General features: G+C 39.3%; 1 protein-coding gene across 4 annotated transcripts in view; it reads left to right on the forward strand.

Moving 5' to 3' along the window:
• Positions 1-18,017, forward strand: part of diaph2 (diaphanous-related formin 2) — an 814,006-nt gene extending 795,989 nt beyond the window's left edge. For all 4 annotated transcript variants that reach the window (XM_080187721.1, XM_080187724.1, XM_080187722.1 and 1 more), the window contains one exon: positions 16,775-18,017. In XM_080187721.1, coding sequence (XP_080043847.1) covers positions 16,775-16,839 — 65 coding nt within the window. In that variant the 3' untranslated portion in view covers positions 16,840-18,017. The remainder of the gene's footprint in view (positions 1-16,774) is intronic.
• Positions 18,018-19,203: the final 1,186 nt, after the last annotated feature.

Below are 19,203 nucleotides of genomic sequence, written 5' to 3' on the forward strand. Positions count from 1 at the left end.
TGTGGGTTTCCTCTGGGTGTTTCGGTTTCCTCCCACAGTCCAAAGATGTGCGGGTTAGATTGATTGCCCATGCAAAATTCCCCCTTAGTGTCCTGGATGTGTGGCTTAGAGGGATTAATGGGGTAAATATGTGGGGTAGTGGGATAAGGCCTTAATGGGATTGTTGTCGGTGCAGACTTGATGGGCCAAATGGCTTCCTTCTGCACTGTAGGGTTTCTGTGATTCCGTGATTCCTCAGACCAGCGTTGCATGACTTTCTTTAACGGATTCTACCATTTCAGTTTTTGCTTGTGATCAGGAGCAGGAGCACAGCTTTGTGGTCTGATTTGCCAAAGTGTGGATGGGCAACAAAGCAAAAGATATGTTGATATTTGTGTAGCAGTGATCTAGGATGTTTGGGCGTCTGGTTGAACAGGACACGTATTGGTGGTATCTTGGTCAGACTATCTTGAACTTGGTCTAATTGAAGTCCACGGACACAATGAACAAAGCTCAGGATGTTTTGTTTCAAGGCTAATTGTGGTGGTGTTCTTTTATCCAGCGTGGTCTTCATGTCCACATGGGGTGGAATATAAACTGCTGTCCAGATAACAGAGGTGAACTCCCGCGGATGATAGTAGGGGTGGCATTTTAGCATCAGGTATTCTACGTCCAGGGAGCATAAACTTGCTAGTATTGCTATGTCTCGGCCCCGCTCGGTGTTGATTAGTAGGCAGCCTTGCCTAAGGCCGCTGTACAATCCATTCGGTGGATTGTGAAGCTCTCTGGTTGTAGGGCACAGTCTCATGAAGCGGAAGTGAACAATGTGTCCATGAAACAGAGTACACAGCCTTCCTTCCATTCTCTTTGAAAAGTGAGCCTAGCCTTCTGTTCATTTAGCTTGTTTTCCAGAGATTGGACATTTGCTAGGATTAAGCTGGGGAAGGGGGATTTGGAATTGCATTGTTTCACTCCCACCTGCAGGCCTGCTCATTTTCCATGCTTCCTGGAGTGACTGCTTCTTTTCATGCCTGGGAGACAGTGAGAGTCACATATCCATTGTTGCCTACAGAATTATGACTTTAAACAGTTTCTGTTCAGTTTTAACTCATTAATTTAAGAAAGGAATCTTTTTCCACTTGCTCGTTAAGAGCAAATTTGATTTAGTTACTACTATGATTCAGTTGCCCAGGTTACCCAGGTAATGATTGTACAATTATTTGAAAAGATTGCTATGTAGATAGTAAATCAAAACCAATATGTATGGAAAAGAACATAAGAAATAGGAGCAGGAGTAGGCCATCTAGCCCCTCGAGCCTGCCCCGCCATTCAATAAGACCGTGGCTGATCTGTCGTGGCTCAGCTCCACATTCTCGCCCTCTCCCCACAACCCTTAATCCCCTTGCCTATCAAAAACCTATCAACCCGCGTCTTAAAAATATTGAGCGAGGCAGCCTCCACCACTTCAACGGGCAGAGAATTCCAGACATTCACCACCCTTTGAGTGAAGAAGTTCCTCCTCAACTCCGTTCTAAACCGCCCCCCCTTTATCCTGAGGCTGTGCCCTCTAGTCCTACTGTCCTTTCTGAGCGGGAAGAGCCTCTCCACCTCTATCCTATCCATCCCATTCAACATCTTATACGTCTCAATGAGATCTCCCCTCATTCTTCTAAACTCTAACGAGTACAAACCTAGTTTATTCAGCCTCTCCTCAAAGTTCAACCCCCTCAACTCCGGAATCAGCCTAGTAAACCTCCTCTGCACTCCCTCCAAGGCCAAAATATCCTTGCGTAAGTGCGGCGACCAAAACTGCACGCAGTACTCCAGCTGCGGCCTCACCAGTGCCCTATACAACTGCAGCAAGACCTCCCTATTCTTATATTCAATCCCCCTCGCTATGAAGGCCAGCATCCCATTTGCCTTCCTGACCACCTGCTGCACCTGCAGGCTGGGTTTTTGTGACTCATGCACAAGGACCCCGAGGTCCCTCTGCACCGTCACATGCTGCAGTTTTTCGCCACGTAAGTAATAGTCCTTCCTACCAAAGTGGACAACCTTACATTTGCCAACATTAAATTCCATTTGCCAGTTCCTGGCCCATTCGCCCAGCCTATCTAGATCCTTCTGCAGACTCTCCACACCCTCCGCACAATTTGCCATTCCACCAATCTTGGTGTCATCAGCAAATTTCGACACCATACACTCGGTTCCCTCCTCCAGATCATCTATATAAATGGTGAATAGCTGAGGCCCCAGCACGGACCTCTGGGGCACTCCACTAGTCACCAAAGCTCAGAACATCTGATATTTTTCCTTTGTGTGAATGGATAGAGCTTTGTTGAGTAATGTCAGGTATCTAGGGTCTCACTTGCTTTTGACCAGCATTACATTGGCAGTCTAAAATATATTAAAAATTACACAGAACAAACCAATCACAGGAACTGAGGGCAGTGCTGAGTATCATGATCAATTGCTGTAGCCACCAAAGGAAAGTACAAGAATAAATACTACTCTAATTTATTAACATAATTCTGAGATGACATTTAAAATTACCACCACAATCAGAATGGACTGCAGCCAAAGTGGTGTGTATGTTGCGTTTAATTGGGATTTAAGATGGGGAATGATGTATTAATTATGCGACAAAAACATACAAACATGACCAGTAGTAAGTACTGGACCAGACTGAGCATGCTGACTGGCTGTGCAAACATCTTTCTTCCTTCTCTTTTTAATGCCTCATGACTTTTCAACCTATCAAAAAGTGTTAGCATGGACCTACCTTTATAGAGTTTCCATAGCCAACTACATTGAAGTATCCCACTTTTACACCTGTATTTTTTCAGGGGTGGATACCTGGACAGATTATGAATAGGACCTTTTTAACTTATGCAGATTTGTATTATTTGGAGATGCCCCATGAAATGCTGAGTTTTCTGCCTAAGCCACTAATGTTATCCATCCACCCTTTAACTTACTGAACCTTCACACAGGCCTCCTATCTTCGATAAATTAATCTGAGACCTTGCCTCATCCTTTCTTTATTTCATTTCAAGCTGTTCTGCATGGACGGTTCCTTCACTCCTTCAAACACTTTCCTTAGAGACTTCGTTGTTCATATTGCCTGTTAATGAGCTGTTCATAATGGCAAGCCAGTCTTTCTCATTTCTTATCAGACTATTGAGCCATGGAGTGACTCACTAAAATAACTCCCATTTTTACACACTAATTAACTCCTATTCCAGCAAAGTCCTCATTAAACAAAGTTAAATGAAACACCAATACAGCTTTATAGAATAGTTGTTTGTTTTAAGTATCAATCCAGTTGCTTTCCCACTACGCCTCACCTCACCAAAGCTCCTTTCCAGGCAAGATACAGCTGTCATCATCTGAGAATAATTATTCACAAGTTTGTTTCGAGAGGAACAAAAGCTTAAACAGTTTCCAGGAGAATAAAACTTAAAGCAGTAAACTGTTCTTTTACATGGTCTAAGTGTTTAACCTATTGCTAATAGCATTAAAATTGTAATAGATAGGGTAGATGTAATTGATTAATGAGAGTTTAAATCATTACTGTACAGAAGTACTTTATATGTTTCTCATGGTATGTATTATCTGGATTTTATTTTGTAATAGTTATGCTCAGTGTCCACAATTGCCATATGGCTGAATAAGGTTAAATTTATAAAGCAAAATCTTATCAAAATGGCACAGCGTTGTTTCTAGCGAGAAAACCAGTGTGTTTCCTTCCAATAAACCTTGGTTTGAAGATTTGCCGAGGGGCCAAGATACAGCAGAGGAGGGGGTGGTGGGGGGAGGTGTTGTTTAATTATATTAAAATACATGCAAATGTATACAAAGCGGGTCATGCCCATTAAGGGCTGAACCTGATGACGCCGACTGCAAGGATGGGAAGGATCTGGATCCCGAACACCTGCTGGCAACCTTGCAGATTTCACCCATAGTTTATAATTAATATCATGATGAAGTACACAAAACATTGATGACTGCAAGAAATCCCTCTTTTATCTGTGATGAATAAACACCAATGATCATTGCCTGTTTCTTACAGAGTCATAGAGGTTTACAGCCCAACTTGTGCAGACCGCCCTTTTGTTTCAAAGACAAAGCTCGTCACAATTGCCCGCATTTGGCTCATAATCCCTCAATAGTCATCTTACTTATGTAATTGTCTAAATGCTTTTTAAAAGACAAAATTGTACCCGCCTCTACTACTACCTCTGGCAGCTTGTTCCAAACATTCACCACGCTCTATGTGAAAAAATTGCCCCACTGGACTCTTTTGTATCTCTCCCCTCTCACCTTAAACCTATGTCCTCTAGTTTATTCACTACTATCTTTGGGAAGAGATATTGACTATCCAGCTGACCTATGTCCCTGATTATTTTATAGACCTTTATAAGATCAACCCTAAGCTTCCTGCACTCCAGAGAAAAAAAATCCCTGTCTATCCAGCCTCTCCTTGTAACTCAAACCATCAAGACCTGGTAGCATCCCAGTAAATCTTTTCTGCACTCTTTCTAGTTTAATAATGTCCTTTCTATAATAGGGTGACCAAAACTATACACAGTATTCCAAGTGTGGCTTTACTAATGTCTTGTACAACTTCAACAAGACATCCCAACTCCTGTATTCAGTGTTCTGACCAATGAAACTAAGCATGCCAAATGCCTTCTTCACCATCCTGCCCACCTGTGACTTCACTTTCAGTGAGCTATGAATGTATCTCTAGATCTCTTTGTTCTATAACTCCTCAACGCTTTACCATTAACTGAGTAAGTCCTGCCCTGGTTCGATCTACCAAAATGCATCACCATTTACTACTTGTGGAGTAATTATCTCCTTCTGCGAACTTATAAACATTATTTCTCGGTTGCTATATATTAACTTTCTATCTCACTCTGTTATCTTGGTAAAATGTTACCTAATAATTTTACGCACTTGATAAATTGTTTTTGTCACTTAATTTTAGCGTGGCACTGTGGTTAGCATTGCTGCCTCACAGCACCAGGGACCAAGGTTCATTTCCTACTTTGGTTAATGTGTATGTTGAGTTTGCACGTTTTCCCGTGTCTGATTGCGTTTCCTTTGGGTGCTCCAGTTTCCTCCCACAGCCCAAAGATGTTTCGGTTAGGTGGATTGGCCATGTTGAATCAAGATGTGTAGGTTTGGGGGATCATCAGGATAAATATGTCAGGTTGTGGCGATAGAGCCCAGATGAGATGTTCTGTTGGGGAGTTGGTGCAGACTGAATGGGTCTAATGGTCTTCTTCTGCACTGTAGGGATTTTATGATTATATTCTATTCTATAACATAAGAAATAGGGGCAGGTGAATATGTACAGCCCATCAGGCCTGCTGCACAATTCAATTCGATCATGGCTGGGCTTTAATTCCACTTTCCTAGTCACCTCCCCGCCCCCCATATTCCTCGATTCCTTGAGAGACCAAAAATCTTTCAATATCAGCCTTAAATATATTCAGTGATGTAACATTCACAACCCCCTGAGGTAGAGAATTCCATATAGCTAAAGCATGGCCTTTATGCCCCTGTACCCTAATCCACTACACGTTTCATTGGCTTCTACATTATTTTCTGTACTTGTTCATGATGTTTTAATGATCTATGTACTGTGGCTCCATAGTTCCTTTAGATGTCCATTATTTCTAGCTTATCACCTTTTAAAAAGAATGCTACATTTTAAATCCCAACTGGATGACCTCACATTTGCCTACATTGAAATCCATTTGGCAGTTTTTCTCCAATCGTTTAAACTATTAATATCTCTTTGTAATTCTGTGCTTCCATGTATGCTGCTTACAATCTTCCCTATTATTCAAATTTGCCAGTGACACAATATGTAGCTTTCTATCCCAAACATCTGAATCTGTAATGATGTAGTGAATGCCCCAACACGGATCCTTGCGGGCACCACTAGTCAAATTCTGCCAATTAGAATATCTGCCAATTATCCCTGTTCCCTGCCTCTTCTTGCACAACAATTTTCTAAGTAGGTCAATAATTTGCCCTTAATTGTTTGAACTTTCAACTAGCAGTCTCTTATCAGATTTTATCAAATGCCTCTGGAAATCCACATAGATAACATCCATAGACCCTGTCCACTACTTTAATTATCTTTTGGACAATTTCAATCTGATGTGGGCAGCACAGTGGTTAGGACTGCTGCTTCCTAGCACCAGGGACCTGGGTTCGATTCCCGGCTTGGGTCACTGTTTGTGTGGAGGTTGTACGTTCTCCCTGTGTCTGCATGGATTTCCTCCATGTGGTCTGGTTTTCTCCCACAGTCTGAAAGACCTACTGATTAGGTGCATTGACCTGAACAGGCGCCGGAGTGTGGCGACTAGGGGAATTTCATAGTAACTTCACTGCAGCGCCAATGTAAACCTTACTTGTAACTAATAAACAAACTTGACTTTATGATTCATCAGACATAACGAAAACCTTTTCAAATTTTACAAAGCTTTCTCTTTGTTCAGCTGAAAATGTTTAAGGTGCTCATTTACTCTGTTGCTAATTAGACACTTTCACAGTTTCCACAAATTTCCTAGCTTGACCAACTAACTAACACACAATCATCTCAGTTCCAGGACATCACTGCAGTAGTTCCTCAGGGTAGTGTCCTAGGCTCAAACCTTTTCAGCTTTTTCATTAATCATTTTCCATCATAAGATTGTAAGTGGGGATGTTCACTGATGATTGCACAAGGTTCGGCACAATTTGCATTATACTGAAGCAGGTCATGTCCAAATGCAGCAAGCCCTGGACAGTATCCAGGTTTGGATTCATGTGCGGCATGTAACATTCACGCCACACCTGTGCCAGGCAATGATCATCTCCAACAAGAGATCTAAACAGCGTCCTTTGACATTCAGTGATATCACCACCACTAATTCCCTGTTGGTTACCATTAACCAGAAACTGAACTAGATTAGCCATCCAAATACTGTGGCTACAAGAACAGATCAGAGGATAGGAATTCTGTAGCAAGTAACTCATCTGACTCCCCAAAGCCTGACTATCTACGAGGTACATGTCAGGTGCGTGATGGAATACTCTCCACTTGCCTGGATGAGTGGATATCTAACAAAACTTAAGAAGCTTCACACCATCCAGGCCAAAGCAGCCCATTTGATTGCTCCCCCATCCACAAACAATCACTCCCTGCACCACACAGTGGCAGCTGTATGTACCTTCCACAAGATGCACTGCATGAATTTGCCAATCCTCATTAGACAGCAACTTCCAAACCCACAACTGCTAGCATCTGGAAGGACAAGGGCAGCAGACACATGGGAACACCATCACTTGGAATTTTCCCTCCAAACTGTGCACCATCCTGATTTGGAAATATATCACCTTTCCTTCGCTGTCGCTCAGTCCAAACCTTGAAATTCAGTCCCTAACAGCACTAGGGTTGTTGCACCTTGTGGCTATACCTCGTTGACTGCAGCAATTCAAGAAGGCAGCTCATCACCAAATTCTGAAGGGAATTTGGGATGGAAAATAAATGCTGGTCAAGCCAGCGAAGACCGCATCCCAAGAATGAATTTAAAAAAACACAGATTCACTTTAAGATGCCATTTGCTTTAAAACAGATTGCAGAAACAATGTATGATCAGATTTTAATTAATAATGGAAGAATATAATGATAGATGCTAAAAATGGCCTATAGGGACACTCCTAATTATGTCTCATCAGCCCTGACAATAGCTGTAATAAACCTGATGAATCTGAGCTCACCTGAAAACAGACATTGATGAAAAACACTTTGCAAGTCAAGTTTTTTTTACTTTCTTCAAATCTTCCGTCAGTTTTTGAAAACAGTGTTAATTCTTGTCGTGTTATACAAAATCATTTGAAAAACACCTCAGGTGGGATTTCCACACCCCAGTGGCAAATTTCATGGAAGCGGCCTGCCATTGGCCAGCGGCAAGCTGTCAATGGGGTTTTCCATTCTGTGCATCCGTCCCCCCACCCCCACCACCACCACCGGGAAAACGACAGCAGGGATTTGCTGTCGGTGGGACTAGAAGATTTTACTGGTGAGAACTGTCAGAAAATTACAGCCCTTGTATCACTTTTCTTGCAGCACAGTATCAATCTCAATGTATTTAAATTTGCTTGTATCTCTTGACTTGCTGTAATGTCTCCCAGTCAGTAAACATTTGGACTCTCACGAAAAGAGTAATCATTTTGCATGATTCTGGAACATAATGCAAGGAAGGAAAAGAATGGGGTGGTAGTTGGATGGTTGAGTTGGATCAGAATGCAGTTATTTGATTCCATCCATAATGTAGGACATTCCTCAACAGTGTTTGTAATCCTGATCACTAACCACCAACTCTTTTTCATTCTTAACACTGTTTCATTGCATTGTACTTGGAGAATAAATGCAGGCATTTTCTTCTATTGAATAAAGCTTTAGAAAACACTACTATAATAATGATGTAACAATACCAATGCCATTCCTAAATATAAACAGAAAACATATTTCTGGTCCTCAGGATATTATCCTCTATTCTTGAGTGCTATTCTTGCAACATCTTTGATTCAACAATAAACTTGTCAGCTTGGGAGAAGAGAAATTTGATTAATTTTGTTTGAAATAAAAGATCTCTTTTCATCTGAGTACTGATCTCCTCTCGAATGAAAAGATCCAAGTAAAATGGTACACAGCATGCAACCAAGATGCTCTTGTCCTTGTACTTCTTGGATATAAATTCAATAAAAATTTTGTTGAAGAACTGAAAATAGCAGCCACATCATTATCATTATGTTTTTGCTGAGATCTTCAATTTTGAATTTGTTGCCATTATAAGGAGAGCAGTTTTAGGCTTGCATAATCATCTTGAGGAGGAAATTCTCAGACAGATACTCCATAGTTCTATCATCCTCTCCGGACTGTTCAGAGTTATTACAGGAAATTTTCAGGCTATGTTGCTTTGTATGGCACTGGCGTCTATATACCTGGCCTTTCAATAAATATGATAAATTTATAAAGATGCTTTTAGAAGTGTTTGGATAATTGCTAGATTGACCTGTGTAGTCTTTGGGACCTATACTAACCCATATCTTTCCAGCTAAGGAACAGTAGATTTTATAGTTTTTATTAACAGCCTTATATGCCAACATTTAAAACCAGAAGCATCATTATTTATTTTTGCTATTTATATCTTTGGTTAAAACTCAGCTTCCTTTCATGGTGCTGTGAGGTTATGATATTGACTGTTAAGTTTCACAACTGTGCCATTTTAGCCCTGATGTTTAATTCAATAAAAAGATTAAGAGACAGCAGAATTATCTAATTACTTTCTCTTCCTGCCCACTCCATGCTATTTTACTTCTCCTTCTTAGGAATATGATTTCCAATTCTCATTTGTACATGCTAATGATATCCTTCATGCTGCCAGCACCTTTTATACTGATTTATCTGCTTCCCAGTAACTGACTGTATGGGGATGGTTGGGGGGTGGTGTCGGCGGTCCTTATCTTTGAGAGATATTTTGGGAATGCAATTGGGTAATCTAACTTTTTGTTTCTAATCTTTTTATTTCTGCAACTGGTCTGTTATCTATAGAAACTATGAAACCATAAAGCAGACTGGAATCATAGAACTCCCATCAGCATTCCTAGGCTCCTTTGTCCTCATGAGGTTAAAGATATGCTGTATTCCAGCCACTCAATACATGTCTTTTACAATCAAGCAAGCACAACCAAGTAGTCCTAGCATCATAGGTATATGGATACCCACCAGCATTGAAGCCCTACTAAATGAGATGTGTATTAAGAGATTCGGCATTACAAAAAGCAAATTTAAACTAGTAATGTCACATTTTTGGCATTTCTGTCATGATGACATCCCAAACTGTCAACATTTATTATTGAATTCTTTTAAATACTGCATGACTTTAGGATGCAGCAGTAAATAAGATAATTTATTTTGGCAGCCTTTATCATTACTTAACAAGAAAGTTGCAAGTAGGTCTGCCACTCAGGTCACTGGATGTAGTCAGTTGTCATCTGGGTTGCTCAGAAATGAGGTTTTCCAGTTCTCCTGGCATTAAGTGTCTTGCCAAGCTTGAGTCACATGCCACATTTACTTTTCGGATAGTGGCTCTGACAGTATTCATAGGAACATCTACATCCTGGACAAGCCTGGAATTCTGCCAAGAGAAAGATGCATGGTGGCATAGATGTAAGAAGGAAAATAAACAAAAGTACAAAATCACCTCCATTTAAACACTCGACAGAAAACAGTTACACATTGGTAGTGTTTTGCAGCTAAGATATGCTGCTACACCTTGTGGGTGGATTGGTTACTTCAGTGAAACAATTTTGTTTCCCCAAGAAAGTAGTTGGAGAAGCAAGACTGTGAGTAATTAACTTCTAATATGCACAAGTTACTTCTAAGAGTTGCAAAATGTTACTTGTCCAAATAAAGATTAAGTATGTACAGATGGGGTGACATATTGGTTAATTATTAGTGCACTTACACAATTATTGACACTGCTGGTGGGTTGTAGAGTTAGGAACTATATTGTAAATCTAAAACCTGAGTAAGGATTGACTTCTGGCCTTTTCCTCCACTGCCAGACTGTTAGAAGTTTAACACTAGTTCAATATTAAAAGTATGATTTTTACCCACAGGTTGATGGGGCCACAGTGCTGATAAATTAACAAACAGGAGCACTTCTCAGGAATTATTAGATTCTCTCAGAGCTTCTATATTCACTGAGAATATATGTGATTTGTTTTCAGTGACCCTATAAAGCTGCATCTTGATCTTGCTAAAAGCATATAATCAATCTCAGTGTAAAAAGACCCTTCATGTACAAGAAGGTACAAAATCATCCGGGTCTGGCTGCTTTAAAAACAAGAGTTTTTTTTTCTCCTTTCTTTGTTGCTTCTTTTAAATATCCTAAGTTCTGTTTTGACGCCATTGTAAAAACCATCAAATCCAAATTCTTCAAGCATTTGTGAAACTTGCAAGGATTCACTGCCAAATGATGGAAAATCAAACCAGTGTGAAACCTGTTAGAAACATATTGGAAATTGGATAAAATCAGATGGTAATTTCAAGAAGACAATGCATAGTCTTTCTTTCTTGATGACACAATGTCGTGAGTATTTCAGTCGTGCCCCAAAAGTGAAACCTTTGCTTTAATAAACATGTGAAACAGTATTTCAATTCTAATGGTTAGCAACCAGCTCTAATCCGCAGTAACAGTAGTCATCTTGCTGCTGTCCATGTTACCTGTTCCTGCTTTCGAGTGAAGTCTTTATTGCCCTCGTTCAGTCATGTATTCCCTTGCTCCAACTTGCGTTTTTTTCATTTTTATCTCTTTAATATAGTTGAGGGTTCTGTATCTATACAGCAGGTATGATGAATATATGTTTGAAGGTAGTTGAAGAACTAGCCCTGTGACCTGTCACCAGAAGAAGGGCTTATTTTCACCATTTATTGAGGAGTCCCAGTGTAAATAGGTGGGCACACAGTGTAAGATGTTAGCCATATTCATATTGTATATTGCTGCACAAGATGCTGATGTTTATTCAGAAGGATTGGTAATTAGATCCTTTGTTTGGACATATAAGCTAAAAGAAATAACTTTTCTATGTTTTGAGTTATTAATTTGTATAGTCAGTGGAGTGGATGTTAACTGATTTGAAACATTTAAGACATAATTGAATCCATTCCTCATTCAGCAGAAAGTAAAAGAATGTGGCTTTGGGGCAGAAAGATTAAGTAAAAAGTCTGGATGTCAGAGTGAATTGTATGGAATGAGTAGACTTCTTCCCTCTACATTTCTAATGCTGTGTCTGTGTAAAGAGATGTATTGAAATACCTTTCTGAGAAATTAGATGTAATTTATGATGCAAAGCATTAATGTGCTTCTGTGGTGGCATATGTCCTTTTAGGGTAACCCGGCAGACGCTAAACTCCTAAGAGCAGCCATATTAAATGGAATTTTCACAGTTCCATTTGAAGGTAGGACAAGAAGATAGGCTGGAAGCATTCCAGATGGGTGGGCAATGAGCTCAGCGCCACCCCACTCCTCCAGCTGATCATGCAGAGATGCAATAGAAGCAGAAAGGTCTTGTAGTATAAAGGATTAAGACTAAATGTGTAAATAAACATTCTATAACATCAGTGATGTATGATCACATGATAATAGAGTATGCTGTGAGATAACTCTATGAGAAGCTTCTTGCCAAGCCTTCTACTATGCATGGTTAGTAGAATGTTCAATAAAAGGTAAAATTTGCCACCAGCCTTGCCTTCAGCAGCCTTTATCAATCTGACCAAGGATAATCCCTTCGAAGATGACAACAGACACACCAGACAATGGCAGATTGCCACTCTGCTTAATTACTGGAGATGTTGCCAGGATCTTACCCAGCAGCGGACAGGCTCCTGCTGAGGAAAAAGCCTGAGAGAAGCTTCTGGGCTGCTGGCCAGGATGCCTGCGAGGCCATCTACACATTTTCTGCACCAGAGCCATGTGGATAAACAGGCATTGCTGCAGCTGCAGGCCATCTATAGAAAGATTTAACTGTGGTGCTCTGGTAGCTGTGGCCATAGTATTTAAAAACAATTGTAGCCTTTTAAGAGTTAAATTTTGCCTCAATTTGGAGATACCTTTGCAGATCCTTCCTACTGTGACAGCACCTACCTCAGTTGATGGTGCTGACATCCATCCAAGACCTTCCTGTTGGGCTACAGCTTCAAGAACCTACCTGCCGTCCTTAGTTGGGCAGCGGTTGTGAAAGCAGCCACTTCAGCCACCTACCAGAAAATTGCGCGATTGGGTACCATGCCAAGCAGAAGATACATTGCTATTTTTAAGGATGCTAAGATTCTCCCCATTGAATGCACTTCAGGCATTTTTCTGGAAGGCAGATGAATGTAAAATCTGAACTTCTTTAACTCTTCTAACCACTGATTGGAGAACATCAGAGAGAGTAAAGGAAATTGAAAAGCAATAATTTGAAGAGATTTTTAAAACAAACAGCTAATCCATTAAAACCATAATAGTACATGCAACACTTGAGAGGGGAAAAACTCTCTGTAAAACTTAAATCTTGATATTTACTTTAAAACAATTGGTATTGCATTAATTAGTAATCATTGGATAGTCAAATAAAGTGACTGAGTTTGCACATTTCTTGAGGAAAAATAATTAATGTTTTGAATACAATTTCTGTAGCCTAGTGAGAAAGCTTACCTTATTCTGATAAAACCATCATCTAAAACAATCCAGTCTAAAATGATCTTAATGACAGTGTCAAATACCATGCAGCCTAACTATTTATTTATCAAGTGGCAATACTAATGTGTTTCTGCCTGCAGTTTATATACAAGTTTCTTGATTCATTGTAAAGCTAGAGTCGGTGTCAGATTTCTGGGTGGTTCATCATTTGAAGCTGCGGTAGTTTTGCCCTTCTTATGAATCTTACTCAATAACTCAACTATGTGTTGAAGTGCCATTATCATATAGATCTATGGCATGAGGAAAAAATAATAATATGGCCTGAACTTTTTATCCATTGGGTGTACACGTTCGGTGGGTCCAGAAGCAGATGCGAAACATGTCTGCAGTCCCAAGCAGCCCTGGAATGTGATTTCACATTGGCTGGCTAATTAACAGGCAGCCAGCATGAAACACGTGCTGGAAAAGACTCCGCATTGCTGCAGAGGCAGAAAGAGGGCATGTGCTGAGAAAAGGTAGGGTGCAGGGCTGGTACTTCCAATGTGCTCCCTCACGGGACAGTCACCGCGGAACTGTCTCATGGAGCTGAAGACCTGTACAAAACAAATTGAGATGAAAAAATACTGCAGAGTATCTGGGCAGCACATTCAACTACACAGCTCCATCCCCAGATACCTTTCTTAACTTTATTTCAGCTGCGACTATTCAACCCACTCCTGGATCAAGTTTGCAGCTAAACATAAAGGCCGCTTGGCAAATCGGCATGCTCACCAACCGTAAAAGCAGACAGCTTCATAAAATTGCATTTAGTTGACCCCTTCATGGCTAAATTGCCTACTTGATTGCTGGTGGATGTGCTTCCAACTCTTATGTACGCCCGCCAACTGAAATATGGCACAAGTGCTCAATGGTGCCAGAATACACGTCTTTTTGAGCAATTTCACACCTACCCAAACAACATAAAATTCTGGCCCCTCTTTCAGCAGTTACTCCAGTCTTTATGTTTTTATATTGCATGAACATTATACAAATAGGATACCATAAATTGCTGAACATGGGGTGTATTCAACTCTTGAGGAAAGTTCATAATTCTCCCATGTTTTAACACTCGAGTTGTCAGCTCTTCCCTGTTCATGAATTCTACAATTCCCCATTGAATTTTTCCATTTTCTTTGTAACGTTCTTACTTCAGTATTGTCAGTTATTTGTAAGTTTTATTCAACATCAGTTCCCATGGTGTGTTTTGATCCTGTACTGAGAAGCACTATGGCAAAATTTGTTGTGGTAAATATATTGATTTGTATTAGCAATTCCAATTATTCTACCTTTTAAAGTACTTAGTGCAGGACAAATTATAAACTGTTATGTAACTATTTCTAATCATTTTATTAAATATTTTGTTGCACATAAATGATTGCTGCCCTGCCATAATGGTATTGGCACTGGACTAATAATCTACATCCAGGGTAATGCTCTGGGGGCCTGTATTACCTATCATATTTTGTAAACTGTCCTTGAGGATGCAGGCAGTTGTTGTGACTAGAGCAGATATGAATTGCTGAGCAAAATAATCCCAGATGGAAACTCTATTTGATTGAATAAAATCCCTCTTGATTCACAAATGTCCTTACCTATCTGCCATCCATACCTGGTCTGGCCTATGTGTGACCCCAGTTCACAACAATGTGGTTGACTCTTAAATGCCGTCCAAAATGGCCTAGAAAGCCGGTCAGTTCAAGGGCAATTAGGGATGGGCAAAAAATGCTGTCCTTGCCAGTTACATACACATCTCGCAAAAGAATAAAATCAAAATACTGGATTTTACAGTTAAACATCTGTAAGGGAATACTTCCTGGAAAGTGTCTATTTGTTGCCCTGACCAAGTAGGGAGTCTTTTATAGAGGGAATGTTTTAACTGTGTAACTGTAATGTTGGGTGCTTAGGTTTTATTTTCTTCTTGTTAGTACATCTTTTGCTTTTAATGTTTAAAATCCTCTTGCTGCTGGGATTAGTGCACTTTCTTCTCATTTTCAGAATAAAATGAAAGGGTATGGCCTGTAAGTCAAGTTTCCCTCTGGGATTTTTTTGCCCAGCAATTAATATCTGCCGTGGCCACAACAACTGCCTATGTCCTCAAGTAAAGTTCACAAAACGTGATTGGTAACAGATAGAACCTTAATTAGGCAAGTCACTTATTGCAGATAGCTGTTTTGCGTATTTGTTTAGCATGCATACTGTATTAATCTTTTGGACATGAAGCATCTACTAAACATTTGTTTAATTTCATAATGCTGTATTTTATTAGTCTTCTTCCAAGCTGCCAAACTTGATTGCTATTTTATGCAATGTTTGGTTTTAAATTTACTATTAAGCAGTTATGCTTTTGGCTGCATGGATATACCAGTTTGCGGGTTTCCGGTTCTTCAGTTTCAAGTTTTTCTGTTGAGCTTGTGCTGTAATAGTCACATTGGTGCAAATACATAATTGCTGTAAATAGCTGAGATCTTAAAACTTATTTTACCATTTCCCACAATTCTTTAATGTAGTACATGAGCTCACTGAGAAGCAGTCCCTCAACTCCTGAATGTGAAATATTCAACAACTGTGGACGAGAAAGCTTTCTGATTTATACATGGTATTTGCTGACCATGCATCACTCTTCCATAAAGGAGAACAAGGGACATATTTTAAAGATGTTATTTTATGTACTTCCTTTATTAATGACACCATCATAAACAATGCACTTTATATCAGAAGTTATGTATTAGATTATCCCAGTGAAAGTGCAACTATATCTTGTGTTTCTATGTAGTTCCATGGCCATAACTCAATGGAGTCTAATAGAACTGCTGTAATCTTCTGAATTAGCTCCAAAATACTTAGCCTTAGGTTACAGAAATGATATGTTTGTTGCAATAATGCTTTTACATCTTGGCTTCAGGCATTGCAAGTCAAATAAATCACTTTTGCAGCCTGGAATATCTTGACAAGGATGCTCTCAATAGAATCCACTCTACAACATCAAATCCCTAGCATTGCTGGCAGTGATACAGTTAATATTAATGGATCAGTGATGACATGATGTTGGTCTATCACAGACACTCTACATGAAAGGGAGCCAGCAGACGTTGCCTTGCGTTTCTACCATTTCAATTTTTGTTGCTCAGCTGCTTTTGCTTTTAACAGTCACTGTGCATTTTTACCACTCCGTGATTCAATCCCCAAAGGTATCTGAAGTGCGTTTCTCGTTCACTTAGATTCACAATGTGTAGACAACTTTAGTTGGGATTTCTACTTCATAAATGTCCAAGAGAATGTGTCTGTGCATTCATCTTCTGCTTTTACCACCTTGCTTATATGATCCAAAATGCAATTTATTACAGATCCTTAAATACATTTCAGTGCCAATATGATATGTACATTCTATATTTGCTTTTCCTATTTACATATTAATTTTGTGTTGATTATTTCATTTTTATATTTTGCCTTTTTTTTGGAAAGCTTTCTAACAAAATCAAAACCTTTTATTTCTTCTGTCACAGAAAACAGACGCATTACTCTGGAAAGGTCACGTTCCCGTCACAATGGAAATACAACATTTGCATGATCCCAAGGTGCCAAAGGACTGCAATTTGAAGCTTATTTTTCTACCAACCCTTGGGCATCTGAGCAGCTCAAAACTGTAGTGCAGACAATGATCGGTTGGGGATGGGAAGAGGAGATCCAGAGGAATCATGAAAACATTGTCTCTGGGAATATGCAGAGTTGAACATTTTCTGCTGACCCTTAAGAAACTTTTAACTTTTATATTCCCACTAATTGACCTAGAGTTGCAAGTAGATGGACTTCATCCACGGTGTTGTGAACTGCATTTCAATGTTATTTTATATTTTTGCAAAGAAAAGAGAAAGAAAGTAAATGCTTGGGATCCCAAATTCGGCATGATTCTGATTATTTTCCATTTGTAACTTAGAGTGTGTGCTTTACATGAGTAAACTCAAAATAACTCTGCTTTGGGGCCATGAAATGTTACCAAAATAACCAAAGTCTGAACATACCCAGCATATCAATTGTGGCAAATTAGCCCTCTTTTCCTCTGTCTTTCAGGAGGATTTATTTTAGATTGATGTTTTCCCTAAAAGAAGTATTTTTCTTGAGCAAAAATATTTTCTAATTATGCACTTGTATGTACTTTAAAGGCATATTTTCAGGAAAAAATGAATACAGCATTCTTACTTTGTCACTGCCTATAACGAAATACTGACATCTGTTAAGTAGTAAGTCTGTATTACAAGTGATTCTTAAGCACATGGAAAATACGTTGATTGATTTGAGTTGTTTAATATCATGTAATTATTGCACAGTTACCTTTGCTGCAGTGGAAGTTGGTTCATATCCACTTTGTGCAATAATAATACTGCAACACTCCTGCTTGTTTTATAGAAATTAAGGTTTTGGAAATTACATCTTAAAATGCATTCTATTTAAAGTTGTTTTTAAAAAAAAAGTATTATAAGCAGATCCCAACAATAGTTGAGTTCAGACCAATGAAATACTCAACTAAAACTTAGTATCCAGTTTATATGTTAGCACATATCTCCACTCAAGCATAATAATCACAAATAGTCAACAACAGACCCAACTCCATTAAATATATAGTAAAGAAAAACCGTATGTTGTAAATGAATTTGCAAATACTTAAGAGTTGCTTATCTTATATAATTGAAAATAGAATGTATATCAGCACAATGCCTTTAATGTTTAAAATAAAATTGATATTATTGAGATTGTTGTCACTTACTGTATTCCCAGTACACATACAACACCTGCTTTCTTCTCAATCCAAAGTATTTCATAAAATTACAAGTGAATTCTAGTATTGTGAAAACAAGTTGTCTCAGTCTATCAGAGCAAATCTTCATCTTGTAGTCATCTTGAACAGACCCATTGTTTCCGACTGACCCTTTTTGCCCTACATTGCTGCTGCTTTTGTTTTTAGGCCACTAGGCCAGACATGTCCTTTTGTTGATGGAAGTATTCAATTCATATTCTAATTATGCCTGAGACTGGTCTACTTCCTACCACAGATGTTGTCTGGGTGATGTTTAGAGTGTTGTTTAACTCTTTCATTGATTGTACTTAGTCCTCAAGGCAAATAACTGTACTGAAAACCCTCGACCTTATCTACACTTTCACAGTATTTTTTCCAAAACTACTTCTCGCCACAAGGTTGATGTGTTCCCCTCTGCACTTTATTTTCCACTTAAAGGCTATGAGTCAATAATGGAGAAGTATTTTGCCATGGGCTTATATTCTCAGAATTGCGAGGGAGAAATATGACTTTACATCAGCCTGTTGCAGCTTTCTGTCGCCAGAACCTATTATCCAATGTATGCATTACAAGTGTCCTTCTGTTTGAAAGCATCATCAGAAAGGATGTATACAACTTAGTTCCAAACGCCAGAAGGATACTATGCCTTTGACAAATTTCAACTTGAGAGGCAGCTGAACAAATGACAATGGTGAGTAAGCCTTCTCAAATAGGCAGCCATTTGCAAAAGTTGAGCTGGAATTACCCTGCAAATCAGCCAAAGAGGCAAGCAGAGATTGGAGGAAGTTCATGATGCAAGAAGATAGCAGATTCAGCTGCAACTGTAGCAAGTATTAAAGAAACACCCATACAATGAAGTTTTGTAGGGAAAGGGAAATACTTGTAGAAAATTGAACTGACATTGTAGGGCTCAACTAATTTTATGAAGTTAAGGAAACATAGCAGTGTGCAAATTTAGCTGACAAAATTACAACCCTAAATTTCATGAGTTCTTACCTTGGAAGAGGAACAGCTCTTTCAAGTTTTTGTTATTGCGCGCCACTCATTACAGATTCTCATTTGTCCAGAAAGGTGGGAGGATGAAGACCACAGACTTCCCCTGATAGTTTCAGTGATGTTTTGCGATTGGTCAGTATAGAA

Source organism: Carcharhinus amblyrhynchos, chromosome 4 (assembly GCF_965287045.1).
Source record: "Carcharhinus amblyrhynchos chromosome 4, sCarAmb.v2.hapA, whole genome shotgun sequence".
Lineage (NCBI taxonomy): Eukaryota > Metazoa > Chordata > Chondrichthyes > Carcharhiniformes > Carcharhinidae > Carcharhinus > Carcharhinus amblyrhynchos.